We start from the raw sequence: 22,371 nt of genomic DNA on the forward strand, positions 1-22,371 counted from the left end.
AACGGTGTGCAGCAGGTGCACTGGAAAGGTTTCAATCACGAAGACCGATGAAACACAACAATGTCTTGTCCGATTGTCCTGTCAATACACTTAAGCAATCCCGTATACCATAAGGGACATTGTTCGCTTTATATACGACGCGATGCAATCGATCGGAGTAATTTGAAATCTATTGCGAATGAACATCGTAAATTATACTTAGACTCGATTATCGAACGGATATTAGAAAATTTCATGTTCACTTACGGTAGACAGGAAGTTACGAGGACGGGGCGACCAGGCGCCTCGGTGAACGACACCAGGGGCACAGAGCAGGTGCGGTGTCGAATTGAATACGTAAAATTAATAACGGTGTGCACTTTCGATGTTGTCTGTAATGGCCAATGCCACTACGTGTAACAACCGCGTCGTCACGACCACTCTACGAAGCACGAGGGCAAAGTTAAGTTTTCTGTACGCAGCCACGCACGTAGCAAGCACAAATACTGGTAAAGGTTCCTTAAGAGACGAACGTGAACGCACACGCGGCTAACAACGGGTACACACCGCCGCGGGATCGTATACACACCACGTATCGTGGTAGCGAGCGTGGAAATATGACAGCCATCCAACACGGTCTTACGCCAACTGGTGTTTACTACTGAAACGCTCCGTCGTCCCTCGAGCCAACGGCTCGGGACGAGGAACACACCGGGAACCAGCGAGACTCTTTCGGAGTGCAACAGTTGCTCGACCGGAGCGCCCCGCAATGTCAACTATTGATATTAACGCCTATGGCCGTACCCGTAAACACAGTCGATAAACATTTATTCAAATTATGTATCGTTCGAAATAGACTGAATCGAAATAAAACCGATATTTTCTTTTATATTTCCTATTTAACGAAATGTGCAAAAAGGATTATCGATACAACTAGCTTCTTTTTTTTTTATAAATACTGAGCATTACATTACATATGCTATTACAATACATTGTCGAATATTATCATATATGTAGAACTTTTCACCATTTACTTAAGATTAAATTCAATTGATTTTTGGACAGTCGATCTGTATTGCTAGAATGATTAGTTTTAGAATTACGAGGTTTCAAAACGTGGGCGTGATAAGTTTCTATTAAACATACTTCCTCGTAAAGATCTTCCGTCGACATCTCTACGATAAGCGCGCATTCGTTTAGCAGCCAACGAAATGTTCTTGGCAGTGCTCTTTCGAACACTGAAAAATTCTTTGGTTTTACACGACTGAATATGCAATGATACATCCAGTATTCCGTAAAAGGTCTAAAAAATCGATGTCTTTCTTCAATTATATATTTTATCTCTTTTGTGACCGATGTTGAAACATTAAGTTCGCAAGAATCATTCCTACTCTTATGAGTATTTTCAACTTTTACAGCGATCTCACTATCTAAATTAAGATTATTTGATACTTCATTTTTTGTCCCTTCTACAGACACGCTGCTGCCTTTTATAAACTGGCCCTTAGTATTTCGCGCCATTTTATGTTTTTGTTTCCTAAAATGTATCTTCTCTGTCGCATCTAACTTACTAATAGATTCCTTTTCTGCGAGCGACAAGCATAAATTATATTTATCACAAAAAGTATTTTTCAATAGTATATTTTCTGATTTAATGTTACTAATAACATTTGTGTCTCCTTCCTCGTTTTCATCTTCAGTATCGCTATGAACAGGAATTGCTAATTTTCCATTTGGTAAGGTTTTACCAAATGTAAAATCACTTTCTACATCAACATTTTTTAAATTCTTCATTGTATTTACAGCACTATCGTAATACCGTTGTTTAGTGGTATCAAATTTCACTTTACATGGCAATTTAGCATGTAAATAATCGTTCAGACTTTCACTTGCGTTTACGGATCGAACTTTTGAATCATCTTCCACGTCTACGAGTTGCTGTAGTTCTTTCATACTTGGCATTTTAGGCTGTTCAAATGGAGGTACATATTTTTCCAGAAAATGTAAGCTCGAATCAATTATTTCTAACTCAATATCGCACTGGGCTGCCAAGTCCATGAGCCTAGAAATAAAATGTTTCAATTAATGTATCTAATTTATATACCCAAGATCCATTTATAATTAAATCAATGATAACTAACAAATTAGGCTTTGTCATGTATCCAACTTTTGTAAGGAAGAAGTCACTTCGTGCTATAGCAGGAATATCATAAAGAGGATGATCCAATAACTGCTGAAGGTACGAATGAAGCGGTGTTAAAGACGGTGGGAATATCTCTGCTGCCTTGGGCGGTAAATCGTTAATACTCAAACTACTTATGTGTTTTGTCATGGCACTAATAAGTTCTTCAGGTAGAAAATGTTTCGAATTTTTTATATCTGGTTCTTTTTTATTCGTTTTAGAGGACATATGTTCTAAAAACTTGATGTATAAATCGTTAATCCCAGCTGTTTCCAGATTATACTTTAGTTTGGTTGGAAAATGTGTATGCGTCAAAATCGTTTTCCTACATTCGATGTATCTTTGCCACTCGTTAAAACTAAACAGTTTCCCATTGACCAAATCTTGATCAGAAACAACGCTGAAATAAAAAATCATTTATTTAGAAGGGTGTTTAAAGAAAGATAATTGGTATAATGGATGAAGATATAGCATTATAAGTACAACTACAAATGGACATTTGCATTCACAGTCTTTCGCGTTAGAACTGCTGTATGTTTCTTTTTTCTCTTCGTATAATCTTGCCCCGTACGTAATTGAATCATTAACAATAACAGCGTACGGCATTTTTTCAGATGTGAAATATGCTGACCAACTTCCGTTTGACTGAAGCGTAATTCCACCGCCGGTTTTCTCAAATTTTTCTAACATATAAGATAAATGGTTCTGGAGGACTTCCTCTCTTGGATCATTACTTTCGATGTCCTCTACGATTGCACGTGCTAATCCTAACTTCATTATAGACTCTCCATGACCAGTTAAAGAGCAACCTACACTTTTGATAGCATATGTACCACAACCCAATATAGGAGTATCTCCTACTCTTCCTACCAGCTTCCTATTTAAGCCACCTGTTGTAGTTCCAGCAGCAACACTATATCCATCGTATGCAACACACCCAACAGTACCAAAACTATCTACAAATAACAACTATGTAAATGTATAGAATTCTAATTGTTAGATATGCTTTATTAATGTAAACTAATGTACTTGTTAATAAATCAATATCAATTAAGCACTGGTCATCAATGTCTATTTCATATTTTCCTTTCTCTGTTGAATTAAAAGCTACACGCGCAATCGGTGCAACCATATTTCCTTCCGATATCCAATTCATATCAGCGTGTTTCGCTAAATTTTTCGCACCATCGCCGACAAATATAGAATTTGGAAAGTAGTTCATAACATATTTTGCAAGTGTTATGGGATGTTCTATGTCTGAAACTGCTGCTACTGAGCCACATTTAAATGTTAAGCCATCCATTATGCTTGCATCCATCTGCACTTTTCCTACACGATAACAGCAGGAATATAATACTATAATTTGATCGATTGATCAAGATAGATGTACATAATAAAACTACCTATTTCATTTAACATAGAACCATAACTACAGTTAAAGAATTCATCACATTCCAGCCACCATAATGCTGTTTCTACAGCATCCACAGAGTTCTCACCATTTAATAACATTTTATATCCATTAATAGCAGCTTTTTTGCAACCTGTCATTTTTTCTATGACAATAGAATCACTAAAATTTCCTGCACCCCCGTGTACGATTATACATGGACTATTACTTTCATAACACTTGCATTCTCCCTCCCCAATTTGTTTTCGCGTATTATAACACGTTGTAATATCTTCATACTGCATTTTTACTATTTACTTTATACTTTTCAACATTAAGAAAATACCATCCACAATTTTGAGGTTCAAAACATAAAATAATATATGCTAGATCTTCATTTTTTTAAACATACCTGTTGATCTTCTCTGCAATTCTACTAATTTGATACTCAGTTACACCATCTAAGGCAAGTAAAGTTTTTAATACTACAATAATAAATGCTATTGCACGACCCTCATAATTCGGAATATATGATTTTTTTGAATTAAATACCATTTTGGGAGGTGCTAAAGCTATTAATCTTTCGGTGTATAATTGAATACCTCCTAGAAAAAAATTACGCATGTACAACAGAAATTAACTGATACATAAAAATCTGTTGAATAAAAATATTTTACATACTTGGTAATGCTAATTCTTGACAATATCGATTAATTAAAGGTAAAAAATCTGGGCAAATTACATTCCACACGCCGAGAAATTTTGCCATACTCGCAATAGTTCGCCTCATACCTTTATGCGTAATTTCAACGTTTTGCGATAAAAAGTGTTTTTCGATTTTAGTTGAACTTACTTCTGGTGGTAATAAATGATCTAACTTGTAGTAAGATAAATGTCCTTCTCTTCCGTATCTAAATAAACATATTTATATGTTTAGAAAAGAATGTTTAATACTGGAATAGAAGGGTATATTTAATACGTACCTTAGCATATCTCCTAATTGTATAGGCTGATTATGAATTCTTAGAGCTAGATATATAATTGCCCATAATTTCATTGGTGTAATCACATGTGGTCCCGTTTTATACTGAGTACTTATGTGCGTTGCTTTGTATTTAGCTCTCTTATGCTTAGGTATATTTTTAGCTAGTTTTTTAATCTTTTTTGCTTCTTGTTTAGCATGCGAGCTGAATTGCACTCTAAATAAATGACAAATTATAAAGAATTTTTGACAACCTAGATGTGTATATGCATAAAAACACTGAATACATACTTCCTTTCATCGATCGAAGATTTTATAGAGCTAGACTGATTGCTATATACACTTTGGCTACCTGTATTAGCATCGTCAGAACTAGCTTGAGATTGAAGGTACCTATCATAATCTGCGGCTACTAAAAGTTTCTAAACAAAATTTGTATATAAATCAAAAGTTTAACTTTGAAATAAATGTCATTCAAATAATTACCTTGTTTTTACTTAACTCTCTACTAGAACTACCCTCGCTTTGAAAACTTGATACCATGGAAGTGCTAGCACTGCTGCCAGTTCTCTTGCGTTTTCTGTATCTTTTTTGAATTCTTACTTTACCATAAATAATTTCAGCATCCCTGAAACGATAAAGATTTAATTACAAGCACATTTGAATAAAATATCACGTTTAATATACCTGCTGTTATATCTTCTAGCCAACTTTGGTATACATTTTTTCTTAGTTGAGAGAAATGCAACTTCTATCTTTCTTAAATACGTTGCCCATAATTGTAATATTGTCATTTTTATATCAGAAGGAACTCCGAGTTCTATAAGTTCATTTGTCAATCCGATAAGAACAAAATTGTACAGCTCCCACGAAGTCCATCCAAGTTCTTCACCTAACAATTACAGAAAGAATAATAAATTATCCATTTAAAAACTGTAATCATTGTCAACGTAATATCCAAATATAAATATGAACCTGATACATCAGATCTTAATTGTCTGATTTTCGTTTTCCGCAATCTTGTTGAACTATCTATACGCAATTCGAGGACCTCCTCCCGGATATTCTGCAAACGTAATACGATTAATAAATGATCTCTTTTAAAAAATATATTAAATAACAATACCTCGTTTTGAGTTTGGCATGTTTGACAGAAAAAATAACCAGCTTCTTTGTAAAAGTTCGTGCTATTGCAAACTTTGCACGTGGACATTTTATTCGTAAATTATTAAGTTTAGAATTCATATGATAAGGTTATGCAGCATCGTTGCCGCAAATTTAAAATTCCTGAAGTTTCTGTTTTACAAACATGGTCGTACTTAAACGTGAATTGCAATTGGTGCATTGAGGGCGAATAACATATCGACGATACAAGTAAAACGTACATACATATGCACTTGTGCATGTATGCACTTTTTGGCGTGCATGTAGCTTATAGCTGCTTATAGCGTTCACCGCTAATTTACGGTTGAGCTTTTGAAGAAATGTAAACAATAATCGGAGCTTTTATTTGAAAAGTTTATAAATGAAACATACAAAGTGTGACAAATATTCAACCAATCTATTGTGAGATGATATAATTATCAAATTGTGCATTGAAAATTTGTTACGTTAAGGGAACTAAAGTATATGGGTCGATCCTGCATTCGTTTGTAGTAGCGTCCTAACCTCCCTATTGTATTGTACTCTTCGAAGAAGTTTCATATTTTTAAATAGAAAAGCTCGATTAGATTCTCTAATGGTTATGAACAATTTCCTTCAAGGAAAACGGTTATCGTGGAAATATGACAGTGTACGGAACTCTGAATGGAAGATGACAAAGCGCGTATAGTTTGTGATTATGGAGTATGACTCTGCATCGAGTTGCGAAGGTCGTCTGAGAGATTTTGAAGTTTCAGAAGATCTGCCGCGTTTAGGTGGAACGCAAAAACCTGAACGTTCAGCTTGTAATACAAATACCACACCATGGCATTCTTTACAAGTTCTGGCACCGCAGTCAAAGCTGAAACTGGGGACAACAAACAGAAGCCTTTCCTCCCAGGTGATGGAGTATTACCACAAATATTCTCAAAGTGCAAATTTAGATCAGTATTTTTCATTGCCTACAACCAGCGCGTCGCCAGAAGCAATTAAATATTATTATAGTATATACGAAGTAAATCCTAAATTAGGAGATCATAGGCAAGACTGTATCGGCGAAGAGTATAATTTAAGATCTTGCGTGCCTAGAGAGAGAAGAAGATGGGTAAGACCGCCTCTTATCGGTCAGTCTTCAAACACAGAATCAACATCCAGGTACGTTCAGCCATTGTCCAATCCTGAGTCTCCATCACCCGATTTAAAACGTGTTACACCGGAAACAATTTTAGAAGAGAAACATGAAAGTCCAGAGATACTAACCGAAGTGACAGAAAGAAAAATATCTTCTCCAACTTCTAGTATTGCCTCCCACAAGCCGCTCGAATGGGATAGCGGCGCAGACGTCGGATACTTCAACATATTACCTAGTAATAAACAGAGCGACAAGAAATTAAGTACAATCGAACGTATGGCTTTAGCGAGAGGTTGTTCCGCCGCTTTAAGACTCGATCCTGAAGGTACTACAGAATCAGGGATATCTGGAAAACTTGCAGGAGGTCAGAAAAGCACTAAAGCTTCCATGACTCCTGACGCCAATTCTACTCCTTTGTTGGGGAACGCTTCAGGATCGGAGAGCGAGATCGAAATCACTCCCATCGTGAAGAATCACTTGCCGGGTATAATAACAGGAAGCGGTATAAAGTCAACTGAAAGATCTCTACCTAAAGATCTGAAGCAGCAAGATGTTTTCATGCAACATTCAAAAAGGGAGCAACATATCCATGACACGCCCAAGTCGACGTTTACGTTTAAATTACCTTTCGCGAAACATTCGACCGAGGTGAGAAAAGTAACGAACAAACAAAACGTGAGCAAAGAGAACGTATGTCCACCCGCGTTGCCTTTGAAAAAGAGTACATCGATGAACACGTTAGTAATATCATCTTCAAAATCAACCCTGAAAAGGAGTCAAAGCGAGTTAAACTTGTACGCTAGAGATAAGAATAGAGCTACGTTGCCGTTAATGTTCAACTCTTCCTCTTCGATCTCTACTATTGTAAATAAACCTTCCACTTGTGATAAAGTTATACAAACCAGTCTGAACATCTACACTCAAGAATCCGTTGGTGTTCAAGTTTCGGTTCTCGAGGAAGAGAAGCCACCATTGCCAAAGAGAGGAACTAGTTTGCAAAAAAGTTTCATCACAATTCTAAAGGACGTACCAAACGGTACGTATAAGGTTCCAAATTCAAGGAAACAGGAAGTCGCCACTGAAACGCGAGAGGCTGCAACGGGCCAGCAACGATGTCGCGACGAAACCAAACAGCGATCAACGCGTTCGGAAGCATCGAGAAATGGATCTGCAACGCAAACACCTCAACCCGATGATACGGAAAATATAACGGGAAGGGCGAATAGCTTTGAATATTTTCCTGGTCACGTTTACGAGAACGTACCAAATGGAAGCGGTAGCCACGTCTCTTCGTCGGAGACCGGAAGATCGCACTCTACTCTACCTAATACAAGCTCCAGTATTAACGAGAAACTCTGGGGAGATTCGGACAGCTTGGTGAGAGATCTGGAACGTAGCGTCAACATCCTGAAGAGTCTCGTCGACGCGAACAAGTGCGACAAGGAGGTGAAGAAAAGACTGATACATCACGTGGTGAAAAGACTTATAACAGCCAAATATACGGACGACAAGATCGAGCACAATTTAGAGGACAATGTCCCGTGGAACCCGGACGACGCCAGACAGAAAGTTTACGGGGCAGAGATATTTCAAGCTTTAACAAAGAAACACAATACCAGCGATTCATCGGCCGATTGGAATCCACAGAAAGGGATGATGAGGGATAAGTCTACGAGAACCGGGAGGGGGATCGCGAAAGATGTTACCTTGGACAGCAGCAGCGACAAGATGGACAAAAACACGGATAGAACGGAGACTGATGGTCGAAAGGCGAGGATGGGTCTCAGACTGGACGACTGTCATCGAAGTAGCAACACCACAACCGATCCGGAGAAAAGCGAGAGTTCCGATTGTTTCTTCCCTCAAAGAGGTCGCAAGGGTAACAAGGTACAGGACATATTCTGCGTGAAGGAGAGGTGCAAATTATCGCAGGGAGACTCGTCGACGACGAACACCACACCGCCCGATCACAATAGAATGTTACTGGACGCGGTTGTTAACAACAGAAAAGCAAGCGTTCGCTCGAGCAACAACACGGACGAACAAGTGGACTGGAGACTGCTCACTACCTTCTCCGAGAGGCAATTCGAACTGAAAAAGTGTAGCAATTCTGATTCGGGGGACTCAAAGTTAGTCAGCTACGCGGAGATGGAGAAGAGGAATCAATTGATTTGGATTACAAACGAGATCAGTCATCTATGCAATCTGAAGAAACTTTTGGAGGAACCGCGAAGACTGGACAGGCCCCGGACATCCCCGAAGAAATCTAGGTCCGCAAACTTCAGGACCAAGCCCGTAGAGTCTCTGCCTCGCATGCACGAACTGCCGAAAACGAACGATTACTCGCAGAGAAACGGATCGGACGCTCGAGCTAATTTTATCGAAGAACCCTGGTCGTCCCACTGCAATCTCGCGGCGTGTCAGCCTTCCAGCAGGTCCAACAGCGTCATCCAACGCGTTAAGAAACGAAACAGTTGCGCGCAAACGGCGACCAATGTAACGGGCGCGCATTCGAAGACTGGCGGTGAGATCGTGTCCGCCTCGAGCATACACAACTCCACGACGAAGCTGATCAGCACCGGGGTGCAAACCGTTCCCCAGGAATCCTCCTCCACTGTCCCCACCTTGATACAGTCGGAAATCGTGCATTACATCAAGTGCCCCGCGCACGATGCGATGCATTTCCAGAATAGCTGCAAATACACCGAGCAGCCTAATCAATGTATGAAGCATCAAGCTATTCAGAACGTGCTCACTACTTGCGTGCATTGTTTGCAGGAACAAAAGGATCAGTCGAATAGGATTCAAAAGGTCTACCCTCCGACGAACTTACAGGAAGAGGGTCCTCCTGTTGCTTCTCAAACATCCTCCGATCAGACGAACAGTACGGGTTCTTCGGATATGATTACGCAGCACTGCGCGGATAAAGAGGTTCAAACGAACTCTTCGAAACAGAAGGAGGCGAAAAATCAAATAAACGCGTCGAGATCGAAGTCCTGCGATTGCAGATGCGAAAGCAAGAAGCATTTGTCTAAGGAATGTCGATCGTGTTCCACGCAAGTGGCGATGGAGACTAACAACGTACGCTCAAAGTGCGAGGATTGCCAGAAAAAGGTATCCTGCGTTCACGAAAGGGAGGAGTTGAACACGAAAGAGTGCAGCTGCACCGCTGCTTGCGAATGCGAGAACAGTTTGTCCAAGAAGGGATGGACAGGGATGAGATCTGGTACAAAGTATTGTCAGGATAGCAACGGCTACGTTTCGAGCTTTAATCAAAATAATCGTACAAAATTATGCGAATGCCATTGTGGACATTGGACGGAAACGGAGGATCGTCCGATTCAGACGCGACCTTATCGCGCGACCAACGGTGAATCTTCTCAATATAAAGTACAAAAAAACAGCCTGAAATGCAATTGCGAGAAGGATTGTCTTTGTAACGTTAGAGGGAAAAACAGCGAGGACGCGTCGCATGGTAGGATCTGTAACAACGGCAGGTTAAATTATGCGGACGAAGGAAGCAATCAGAACAGTGATTCTGATCGAAATTATAAGCAATGTTGTCGTTGCGGGGCCGCTTATCAAACTGTCAAAAAATGTAATTGTAATCAAACTTATCCGAAAGCGGTAGCGTACGAGCTATCGTTCTCTAAAGATAACGACCGGAAAAACGATAATTTGGCGGCGTTGCAAAAAGTGCCATTACCGAATCGTACCGTTAACGGGACTAAAATCGATGGCTGTGTCTGTAATATGATTAAAAAGAATGGCTCGAGTAAGAACTCGACGCGGAAGGATACTTTGCAGGTATACAGATTAAGTTTTACACGAATAACGCTAATGATTCGAGTCACTTGGGTTCGTTTAATCGTTTCAGGATTACTTGTCCAAGAATAAAGCGGACTTCGTGAGCAATGCAGAGACACGGAGGCAATACATGTCGGAGATATCCCACCTGCGACAGCTGCGCAAGGAGAAACGAATACAATTGTTGGCTATGGCTAGTACGTCGAACGTGGTAAAACCATTGAAAGCTTGTTCTAAACCAACAGGTAAAGATTTGATCGATTCACGAATTAAAATTTACCTGATTATACTGCTGAACGAAATGATAAAACGCTGGGGAAATTCCGTAGGAAAGCGTTTGATCCTACTGGAATTTGAAACAAACAATATCGTCTATAATTACACTGTCCAACAAATTTTAACTTATTTTCTGTTTTCCGATTCCCACTAGGTGATTCTTATAGTGTTTTGTACGCTGATTACTTACAGTTTTTGAGAAATTTGATTTTGAAAAAAAAAAACATATTTTTCAGATTTAACATAAAGATATTGAAATTCTATTTATACTAAAAGATTCTGTAGACTTTCCTGAATACAACGATACCTATCTTTATTACATTGTAAATGTTGAAGTATGTTTAAACGATCATTGAACGCGGAGGGACCCCGATTTGGCACCAATTTTTTAGGATATTTTTCAATTTATCTGAAAAAGTAGAGGTCCAGCGCAAAATCGAATTATACCACGCGATAGAGCAGATTTTTATCTTGAGAAACCACCAAGAGAAAGTTGCAACATCGATTTTTTTATTAAGCCAGAAAGCGAAATAGCTTCGCGGGAGACGAAGTACCAACAGTGGCGCTCCGCGTCAGGACGGTTCCTCGGCGTCCCGCCTACTGCTGTTGCTTTAAGTCCTGACGCGGAGCGCCACTGTCGGTACTTCGTCTCCCGCGAAGCTATTTCGCTTTCTGGCTTGATAAAAAAATAGATGTTGCAACTTCCTCTGGGTAGTTTTTCAAGATAAAAATCTGCTCTATCGCGTGGTATAATTCGATTTTGCGCTGGACCTCTACTTTTTCAGATAAATTGAAAAATATCCTAAAAAATTGGTGCCAAATCGGGGTCCCTCCGCGTTCAATGATCGTTTAAATATACTTCAACATTTACAATGTAATAAAGATAGGTATCGTTGTATTCAGGAAAGTCTACAGAATCTTTTAGTATAAATAGAATTTCAATATCTTTATTTTAAATCTGAAAAATATGTTGTTTTTTTTTAAAATCAAATTTCTCAAAAACTGTAAGTATAGGAGCAAAACGGTTTGCAGATTCGTAATCAGCGTATAAAACACTATAAGAATCACCCAGTGGGAATCGGAAAACAAATTCACTGATGATGAGCTACGTCTTTATTAATCTCATGTTCATCATTTTGTTCACCAGCGTACCTCGTAAGATGCCATGATTTCACTCGTTTACATTGTTTTTAAAATTTGAAATATAGTTTGTACTCAGAGGAAGATGAACGATGAAGAAATGAGGGAAAGACTGCGAAAGAGATATCTTCGTTTGAACGAAGTACGACAGAAGAAGCGACAACAAGAGAAGCAAGAAGAGGCACGACGTAACAAGCTGATGGCCAAAATCTTTTGTAAAAAGTTGCAGCAGAAAGTACTTCGGGGCCAAGTAGATCTATCGCAAAGCGTTAGTGTTATCTCAAACATATAATGTTAAGACGGACAATAGAGATAATAGAGAAGCGTACAAAGTATTTCACCTTTTAACTCGATAGGGATCATTAAATTGAAAGATCTTGTTATGAATCTCACTTTTCTTTACGTTATTGCATAATATATATATACATATCGTATTCGTGTTTATGTTTTAATTTAAGACGCGTTTGAAAAATTATTGCTACGTTCGTTGATGCTCGTGTGCAACACGGATCGAGACTTAAACGATCGAAGAATATCAATTTGTTATATATAACTAAGAATTAAAGTATTATAGCGTGTTGATCCTATAGATTCGTGCCTAATGTTCACGGCATTTGTATCGAACTTAAAGAAATTTTGTCTTGCCAAGATATTTTCATATATTAAGGATATACTTAGACCACGACGCACGTTGCATGAGATCTGATATAGTGTTACAACAATAATAACTTTTATTTTCGTGGAAGAAACGATCAGTGATTTCACGGCGTTCGAGGTTTCGCATTTTACCGGTAAAATGTTGTTGAAAGGAAAACCTTCGAGCGTCGTGGAAGCGTTCGTAGAAAACTGAAATGCTTTAAGACGATGAAAGTAGTTATTAGTACCTGAATCACAGTACACAACCCTTTGTTAATCGTAAGACTTAGATGATATATATATAGTCTCTTGGATTTTTCTAATATTTTATCTTTTTGTATGACGATTATACTCATTTGGTTAATAAAAATATAACGTACATTCCTCGTCTTTTTCTTTACTTTCACCTTCATCCCTTTGGAAACATACTCTGCTTAAAGTTTTAATCTGAGACACTTTGCTCAAGAAACCTTCGCACCGTAAAAACATTAAAAACTGCAATTTCTTGGATTAAAACCACGTGTGCAACGAGACTGATTTCACTCTCAGGGATATATTTTTATCGTTTACTGTCCTTGGTCGTGGAAGGAAAATTACGCGACAAAATAAGAGATATCTTAAAAATCAAATCGCATCTTCGAGGTATAAATTGTGCCATGATTGTTGAATTTTTTTAAACAAATTACTTTCTTGCACCATTCAAAAAAATTCATCGGTGTATCGTTTTAGAAGATTAATTATCCGACTGAAAGGAAAAATGAATAGACTGCAACCTTGCTCCAGTAAAACCAACGTTCAACAAAAACTTAACAACTTCAGCTCCGTTTGTTCTATATAAGAACATCTGCGGATTCCGAGGCAGTTGATTTTCTCTGAAAACTAAGAACACGTCTCGTTCGACACAGATCGAAGTATAATATTTTTCAAATTGATTGTTTAAATCTCGACTCGAATACCACGGTGTTCATTCGTGTTCACGAAATCGGTTCTTGCTTTTCTAATCAACGATCATTATAAATAAATCTTATCTCGTCTTACCTGTTTGTTATTAAAAGACAAAGCAATTTAGACCAAGTTTGTTTTGTACAATAAAAGCTAATCCCGCTTATTAACAGTTTGATAAGAATTTGCAATGAACGCCCCACCATCAATTCAAAGTTCGATGCACCTTATCAGGATTAGTTTCTTTCCGATATCAGCATTGAATAGGTGAGGAAAATAAAATATTCAATACAATAAGACTGACGATCCACAGTAATAGATCACTGAGTATTCGTTCGGCAATACAGAAGGACGTAGACGTGAAATCGGCAAACTTTGAAAATTCTTTAATACTTTGTGGCAACATTTTGGAAGGATGACTTCGAAAAATGAATTGGATCAGCTTTTACACAAAACCTTTACCAACCCGGGTCGTACAGGATATATCACTGTAGAAGGTGTTTGTATGCCGGAAAGATACCAAAAGTTTGCGCAAGCGATCGAGGATCTGGAAGTAAAAGAAGATGATGTTTGGGTCTGCAGTTTTCCTAAGACCGGTATATTTTCTCACCTATTCTATTGATAACAGAAATTTATGAAGAATGTTTAATTTAAATAATGCGATCAGGAACTACATGGACCCAGGAAATGGTATGGTGTATCGCAAACAATTTGGATTACGAAGGGGCGAAGGTACCCTTGGCTGAAAGATTTCCATTTTTAGAGTAAGTTTCATTTTACTTGATTCTGATTTTACATAATTATAAAATGTCGCTAGCACCGGTGAGAAATATAAAAAAAAGGTAGATGTTTTGTTATCTGCACTTATTAGAACTGCTACATAATCTTAGCAAACTACACTGATGGAATTAATTCTGGACACTTTGAATAAAAATATTCTTTATTTCATATTTGTGCAGAAAATGTATATTCTGCTATGCTAAATTGATACCGTAATATTTTTATTGCAATCTATAATGTTTGTATTTAATATTTTCACATGATTTCGTTTCTAAATGTTTTAAAATTTTAATTAAAGAAAATTTATTAATATTTTTTATTTCATATTTGCGCAGAAAATGTATATTCTACTATGCTAAATTGATACCGTAATATTTTTATTGCAATCTATAATGTTTGTACTTACTATTTTCACATGATTTCGTTTCTAAATGTTTTAAAATTTTAATTAAAGAAAATCTAAATTCTGTTGTTATTTTTGTTTTTCCACCTGGCCACAATCACAGGATTGGATATTGATTTTTTTTTACCTCCTTTGATATGTAGAAAAATTGTAATTTTTATTGTATATTAAAAGTATGGCTGTAAATGTTCTTTTTACTGATTTTTTTATATAAGCGACGCCCTAAAATTAGAAAACAATGATTAGAATATAAAATATAAATGATTATACAGGGTGTATGACAAGAAGTGGGCAAAATTTTAAGGGATGATTCTAGGGATCAAAATAAGACGAAAATCAAGAATAATGAAATAGCGTTTGCGGCTTTGTTTTCCAGTAATTAACGTTTAAAAATTCGAGTAAAAAGCGCCTGAAACCTGCAACCCGCTCAGCACTGACGACTGAACGTCAGGTCAGCAGGGGAAGGTACAGTTATAACCAAGAAGAGAAAGCCGAATGCTGCATACCGAGAAAAGAATAGCACGAGGTAAGTTTCTACTATTCAACGATTCTTGGTTATGACTCACCTTCCCCTGCTGACCTGACGTTCAGTCGTCGGTGCTGGGCGGGTTGCAGGTTACAGGCGCTTTTTACTCGAATTTATAAACGTTAATTACTAGAAAACAAAGCCGCAAACGCTATTTCGTTATTCTTGATTTTCGTCTTATTTTTATTCCTAGAATCACCCCTTAAAATTTTGCCCACCTTTTGTCGAACACCCTGTATATTAAACAATTTGAATAAATGCGAAATTTAGTAAAAATTTAAGTGTCCATAATTAATTCTACTAGTGCATATTGACACATGGATAACTCTATAACTCAATAACTATAAAAATCAACCAGATTACCATTTGGACTGGAAAGATTATGTAAAAACAGATTTGCGTTTAATCTTCTACAAATCATTTATGAATAAAAACCACATGTTTGGTCAGGATTTCCGCACTGTTCGATGCTTCATCCATGCCTCAACGACCGGGAACCAAACCTGAATTGTTCAACATAGACAGTCTGGCCTACGTGAAGAACAAACCCAATCCGAGATTTATCAAGACTCATTTACCCTTCCATTTATTACCACGACAGATTCGAACGGGTGAAAAGAAACCGAAAATCATCTACGTTGTCAGAAACCCAAAGGACACCTGTGTCTCTTATTATCACCATTGTAAATTGATAGAGGGTTATCATGGCGACTTCAACACCTTCTGTCGCCTGTTCTTGGGTGACAAATGTACGTACAATCACAACAGAAACAATAACCAATTAACCTGGTGTTTCTATACGATTGCGTTCTTACAGTAAACTATGCTCCATACTGGGATCATATTATCGAGTTTTGGAAGAAGAGGAACGACCCCAACATGTTGTTCTTAAAGTACGAAGACATGAAAGCGGTAAGTAACGAACTAACGTTTTCAATTAGCCGACCAATAATATTCGTTCGAAGATGTAATGATGTTTTTTGAAAAATTTAGGATTTACCGGCGGTAATTAAGAAAACAGCAGCGTTTTTGAACAAACCTGTGCCTGTCAGTGGGATGAAAGGGTTGTTGGAACATCTGAGTTTCGCTAATATGAAGACTAATCCAGCCGTGAACTTCGAGAAAGTAATTAACGATATTAAAAAGTTCAGACCGATTGATGGTAACGATGAATTCATGCGCAGCGGTAAAGTAAACCAGTGGAAAGAAGCAATGCCTGAAAATATCATACTTCAGTTTGATAAGTTGACGAAGGAGAAATTATCTGTACACAATATTTACGCCTAAACTTTAAATCTTACAATAAACACGCATCAGTTCAATTATATCCTTGTCTTTGGTTCAATGCATCGAAGAATATTAGGCATGCTAGTTTTTGATAATTCACCTATCGACGCCTTAGTCAAAGGTGTAACGACGCTGGTATCGCTTCCTCTTTCAATTAAAATTATCGCCGCATCTCTCTTCCTCCATAAAATCGCTATCTGAAGAGCAGTCAAATTCCTATTGTCCAGTGAATTAATTTCAGCACCGTGATTCAACAAAAGTGAAACAATGTCCACGTTCGAAAGATACACTAAAAAAAATTAATTTCTGTAATGATTTAATAAATCCTATTGCTTTAATTTTATTCACCTGATACCATAAGCGGTGTACGTCCTTGGAAATCTTGCTGATTTATAGAGGCACCAGCTTCTAGAAGAAACAGAACATTTTTTGATCGTTCTGCTACAATGGCGTACTGAAGACAAGTCCAGCCTCTCCTATAAATAAATTTTCTTTGACGAAAAATCGACAGAATTTCCTACCTTCCTCTTTTATTTCTTACATGTCCACTTTTCCTAGATCCGCTCCCTTTTTCAAAAGAACTTGCAACACTTCCGTATTTCTCGAAACGAATGATGCATACATGAGAGCTGTTCTTCCCCAAGGTTGAGTGACGGTATCGTTTAAAGCGTTTAAATTGTTATCCAATAAAATTGACAAGATTTGTGGATCGCCTCGATCAATGGCTGATGTCAGAGGTGTTTTTAAATTTGGCGTGGGATAATGCAAATCTATCGACGGGCTGCAACCGTAACGCCAAATATTAACATCGCGAAAATAAACTTTACATTAACATACCTACTTCTGTGTTAAAAAGTCTTTTATTTGTTTGATAGTTGCGAATCTAAGAAGCCACATGAACTGCTCCTCGATGGAACCTGAAACAAAACGTTAATTTATTAGTACAAATACAGTGGTATACGTCTACTTTGGAATATATCCTGTTCGGACGTGACAAATTTTGCTCGGTATACGACATTAATTTTGTTCTGCGAATTTTGCGTCATTTATACATTACTTCTTATGGGAAAGGTTGGTTTGGCATACGTCCTATTCTGTATAAGTCCAAACATCATGAACGGATTAAGGTCGTATACCGAGGTACCATTGTAGTAAAAAATTATTGTATCACATTGTCTTACTATTTTTCTCGAAATTATATCTCATTCTCGATATAATGAATTTAATAATACAGTATGAATTTTGATTATATTATGGAAATTTGTGTTATCAGTGGACAGATGTTTCTGCGCCGGTCTCCAATCGATCAAACATCCCATGATTATCTTCCCGCTGAACGCAACATTGTAAAGCTATACAGAAGAACTTTTGCCATTCAAACTTTCAAGGATACCATTATCCTGCTACTGTTAATAAAATATTAATGATTTCTTAAAGCTCCCAGTTCACAATTTATCTGTAAAGTTATACTGAAATCAGTGCATAACATGTACTTCCTTTGTCAGTTGGTGCTTTAATTGGAGACATGCATTCCATTCTAACGAGCACCGGAAGGACAGCAATCCAATGACACTGTCTTTTTCCACGTTGAGGAAACTTTTAAAGACGTTAAACTGTAGTAAAAAATTATTGTATCACGTTGTCTTACTATTTTTCTCGAAATTATATCTCATTCTCGATATAATAAATTTTGATTATATGGAAATTTGTGTTATCAGTGGACAGATGTTTCTGCGCCGGTCTCCAATCGATCAAACATCCTATGATTATCTTCCCGCTGAACGCAACATGTTTAAAAATGTTTAATTATGTAAAGCTATACAGAAGAACTTTTGCCATTCAAACTTTCAAGGATACCATTATCCTACTACTGTTAATAAAATATCAATGATTTCTTAAAGCTTCTAGTTCACAATTTATCTGTAAAGTTATACTGAAATCAGTGCATAACATGTACTTCCTTTGTTAGTTGGTGCTTTGATTGGAGACATGCATTCCATTTTAACGAGCACCGGAAGGACAGCAATCCAATGACACTGTCTTTCTCCACGTCGAGGAAACTTTTAAAGACGTTGAACTGCGATCGAGGCCCCTCTAAAACAAGTATACTTTCCCTTCGAGACGGTAACACGTGCTGGTATACTAACCGTTCGAATGGCCAAAGTCTACTTTCTAGAGAGACGGTAGCCAGAACGAGTCGAGGCCGCGTCCATTGCTGTGCTTCTGTGCCTTTTATTCACCTCTCGACAATAATTTCTATTTTTCTGCAACTGAGATTATTTAGGATTCTCATAAATTCAGTGACCGACGAGAGGGGCGTTGAATCGTTTAAAAGTTTCACCTGAGGATGATGAAGTGATGGCAGATGTTACAAGAAGGTGGATAACGTGCGTTCTTGTGACAATTTTGGCATGTGTATTGTTCCCTGCCTGTGGTATGTGTTTAAGAGAAATATAAATTTATGTTAATACTTGAAAGTACTTGCAATATATTCATAAATAAAATAGATATACTTACTTTTCTATTGGATCTGGATAAGTTAACGTTTCTCATCAAGCATCGAAGTCTCCGTTTATTGTTAATTATAGCAGCCTGCCCCTTGTTCTCTCGTTCAGTTCTAAACAAAGAATTTATCATTACTCATTGACAAATGAAAAATTGATCATGAATGAAATGTAATCGACAGGCTTCGCTCAATCGGATGACGAAGAGTACAAGGGCAAATACCTTGGGAAGTTGAACGCGTACCATCATCAGGTATCCGGTGACGTTTACGTAGTCGACGAGTACACGTTGCTGCTGACGTCCTTTAGCTATGATGGCAATGGAGCCGACGCCTTCTTCTGGGCTGGCGCGACGAACCGACCGGGTCCTCAAGGTTTCATCGTACCCGATGAATGGGGCAAGTCAGTTCTTTTCGATAGAAAAAGAAATTTCACGAAGAGCTGTGCAGGTAAAATGCGTCTTTTGTTTCAGAACAAACGTCTTGGACCGATATTTTAACAAGGACTTCACGCTCACCTTACCGGATAATAAGAAGATAACGGATATTAAATGGTTTGCTGTATACGATCTGGGAAGCCAGGTACAATATTCTTTGTAATTGAATTAATATTGTAATATTATAATATAATAATATTGTAATATTATATTATATGGCAATTAAATTTAGAATACATTCGGGGATGTGTACATTCCTGAAGAGTTCGACCCTCCAACGCCCCAGAAAATATCTCAATTGACAAAACGATCGCACGGAGTGTCCTCCGAGGCTGTCGTGATTATGGACTCAAAAACCATAAAAATACCAGAATTCAAATACAATGGGCAAGGAACAGACACGTATTTCTGGGTGGGACTTGGTCCTCAACCTTCCAGCAAAGGAACCAAAGTTCCCGACGAGTACGGCTAGTGAGTACACGCTATTCGAGTCCGTTTACAAAAGTTTCTTACAGAAATAATGTTTACAACATTTATCAGTTTGGATCCGATTCGTGAATACAAAGGGGAAGACGTGATCATTCAATTACCTGGGGACATGACTGTGTTCAATATCGATTGGCTAAGTATCTTCGACGTGAAGAGTAAATCAAATTACGGCTCTGTTATAATTCCTGATGGCTTGAACGTGCCTCCTTCCCTAGTAAAAGTAATAAATTATTTCAATTTCCCATCGCTTGTACGGCCCGAAGGAAAAATAACATTGAGCGATCTATCAAAGTACAGGTGATCAAGCACGCACAGGCCTTACCAAATTGCGTTCAACTTCATAAACGGTATCAAGTTAGCTGGGAAATTTTCGGTCCTCAGATCACCGTTCAATTAGCCGGACAAATCGGTAAGTGAAATTTAGTGGAAGGGTGAAACGAAATATGGTTGAACATTTAAATCTTCCAGATGAGTCTGAATACATGGCGTTTGGTCTATCCGGTTCGGAGACTTCTAGCCAAATGGAAGGAGCTGATGCTGTAATTGCTTATATGGACGATACCAGAGGATACGCCATGGATTATAATATCACCGCCAAGGCACCGGTATGTAAATGTATACCAAATTCCATCAGACCTAATTAGAATAACTTGTTTTATTCCGTGAACAGTGTGGAAAAGTTCTTGGTCAATATAAAGGTGTCTGTAAGGATGAATTGTTGGGTGGTCAGGATAACAATCAATTGTACACAGCTGCAAGAGAAGATGGAATCACTGTTATCACTTACAGACGTACTCTTAATTCATGTAAGTATTTAAAAAAAAAAATGAGTAAAGGTGAAATATACTGAATACCTTAAATTATAGCCGATTCAGGAGACAAAGAGTATCCAACGGATAGACCAGTTTACGTGATATGGGCTCTAGGAAAAATGGACGAGAACAAAGAACCAACTTTCCATGACACATATCCCAAGAGTGATTTGAAGTTAGAATTAGCTCGTCAAGAACCAGAGAACACCTGCATGGATTTTACAGAGACCAATGAGAAATTCATGTGAATAGTAAATTTATCTAGAACAAATGTTTCTGATATAATCATTGTAATTATAAATGTTCTTTCATTAGAGAACCATGGGAGAAGGCTGATATATTTGCCATAAGTATTCGAACTTTCAAAGCCGCAATTGGACCGTCTGGTGGTAAAAAGGGCTATCAAGGAATCACAGGTGTGCTGAAAGTGTTATATAATTTCTTTGATACTGAACACCAGTAAATTTATATATTTTTTAGGACAACCATCTACCGGTTTGGCATGGTACATTGAGGGTCAATTGGTACCCGAATTGTACCTGCGTCGAGGATTAACTTACAATTTCCGGGTTCACGGAGGAAATAATCCTCACAGTCCTAACTTGTATCATCCATTGATTATAACTACTGAACCACACGGTGGATACGATAAGCTCAGTGATGCAGCACAGAATAAGATCAGAGTTCTAGCTGGTGTCGAATTCACAAGAAGAGGTCAACCCAGACCAACAGCAGGTTCATAGAATAAAATAATTAATTCTTCTTTTGTTAAATAGAAATATTGAATGTTTGTTCTGTTTCATAGAATAAAATAATTAATTCTTCTTTTGCTAAATAGAAATATTGAATGTTTGTTCTGTTTCATAGAATAAAATAATTAATTCTTCTTTTGTTAAATAGAAATATTGAATGTTTGTTCTGTTTCATAGAATAAAATAATTAATTCTTCTTTTGTTAAATAGAAATATTGAATGTTTGTTCTGTTTAATTTTTCCAGTTGGCCCACTTTGTCTGAGCAAGCATAACAAACGGGATAGAAGACTGGATGATGACTTTTTAACGTTCAAGCAATTCAATAGATCACTAGTGAGTACCTGTGAACCAGGAGAAGGTGGAATTTTGGAAGTTACCCCAAATTCTACGTGGCCAGACATCGTTTACTATAATTCATTCACCCATGCTAACATGGGCTGGAAAATACATGTGAGGGATGCTAACTCAAGAAACGTTGCTGTTGTTGGAAAATTGTCGTTGCTCATAGGAATAATGGCTGTGCTTGTTCATTTGTTATAAAAGTAGGTAGAAGTTGTTGAAATCATTCATACATTTTCATATAGACATCAACTGACAAAATTTTGGTCACAATGAGTACAGAATGTTGAGTTCCTATAAAAAAAATAAAAAGAAATAAAATAATCAAAAATAAATTAGACAGTTACTTGGTTGTGAATTATACATACATCACCTGTTACACACTTTAGTTGCTTTGTGAATATTTAACGATACTGTATTTATTTAGTTATACCGA

General features: G+C 37.5%; 5 protein-coding genes across 5 annotated transcripts; 3 read left to right on the forward strand and 2 right to left on the reverse strand.

The window, feature by feature from the left end:
- Window positions 1–916: 916 nt before the first annotated feature.
- Window positions 917–5,964, reverse strand: LOC114875079 (TATA box-binding protein-associated factor RNA polymerase I subunit B). The gene is made up of 10 exons (XM_029185000.2): window positions 5,660–5,964; window positions 5,509–5,599; window positions 5,221–5,425; window positions 5,020–5,161; window positions 4,825–4,955; window positions 4,535–4,750; window positions 4,233–4,462; window positions 3,964–4,156; window positions 2,121–2,561; window positions 917–2,041 (listed from the first exon to the last, which is right to left on the reverse strand). Exons 1-10 carry the CDS (start codon window positions 5,744–5,746, stop codon window positions 1,003–1,005), a joined length of 2,775 nt encoding a protein of 924 aa, XP_029040833.1. The 5' UTR covers window positions 5,747–5,964; the 3' UTR covers window positions 917–1,002.
- A 16-nt stretch (window positions 5,965–5,980) lies between these two features.
- LOC114875077 lies at window positions 5,981–13,045 on the forward strand. The gene is made up of 3 exons (XM_029184998.2): window positions 5,981–10,612; window positions 10,683–10,857; window positions 12,097–13,045. Exons 1-3 carry the CDS (start codon window positions 6,374–6,376, stop codon window positions 12,318–12,320), a joined length of 4,638 nt encoding a protein of 1,545 aa, XP_029040831.2. The 5' UTR covers window positions 5,981–6,373; the 3' UTR covers window positions 12,321–13,045.
- An 876-nt stretch (window positions 13,046–13,921) lies between these two features.
- Window positions 13,922–16,642, forward strand: LOC114875087 (luciferin sulfotransferase-like). The gene is made up of 5 exons (XM_029185010.2): window positions 13,922–14,202; window positions 14,274–14,370; window positions 15,766–16,064; window positions 16,133–16,227; window positions 16,309–16,642. The coding sequence occupies exons 1-5, from the start codon at window positions 14,022–14,024 to the stop codon at window positions 16,600–16,602; spliced, it is 966 nt and encodes a 321-aa protein (XP_029040843.2). The 5' UTR covers window positions 13,922–14,021; the 3' UTR covers window positions 16,603–16,642.
- Window positions 16,464–17,814, reverse strand: LOC114875091 (putative ankyrin repeat protein RF_0381; the record flags this gene model as incomplete). The annotated part of the gene is made up of 6 exons (XM_029185016.2): window positions 16,464–16,531; window positions 16,617–16,891; window positions 16,951–17,078; window positions 17,144–17,383; window positions 17,444–17,519; window positions 17,784–17,814. Coding segments are annotated over 5 exons (729 nt in total), but the record flags the coding sequence as incomplete, so codon positions are not given.
- An 887-nt stretch (window positions 17,815–18,701) lies between these two features.
- On the forward strand, window positions 18,702–22,188 carry LOC114875082 (protein Skeletor, isoforms B/C). The gene is made up of 12 exons (XM_029185002.2): window positions 18,702–19,036; window positions 19,289–19,508; window positions 19,579–19,687; window positions 19,775–20,013; window positions 20,083–20,251; window positions 20,329–20,440; window positions 20,500–20,636; window positions 20,702–20,837; window positions 20,898–21,087; window positions 21,159–21,259; window positions 21,324–21,578; window positions 21,841–22,188. The coding sequence occupies exons 1-12, from the start codon at window positions 18,961–18,963 to the stop codon at window positions 22,134–22,136; spliced, it is 2,040 nt and encodes a 679-aa protein (XP_029040835.2). The 5' UTR covers window positions 18,702–18,960; the 3' UTR covers window positions 22,137–22,188.
- Window positions 22,189–22,371: the final 183 nt, after the last annotated feature.

This window comes from Osmia bicornis, chromosome 9 (assembly GCF_907164935.1).
Source record: "Osmia bicornis bicornis chromosome 9, iOsmBic2.1, whole genome shotgun sequence".
Taxonomy (NCBI): Eukaryota; Metazoa; Arthropoda; class Insecta; order Hymenoptera; family Megachilidae; genus Osmia; species Osmia bicornis.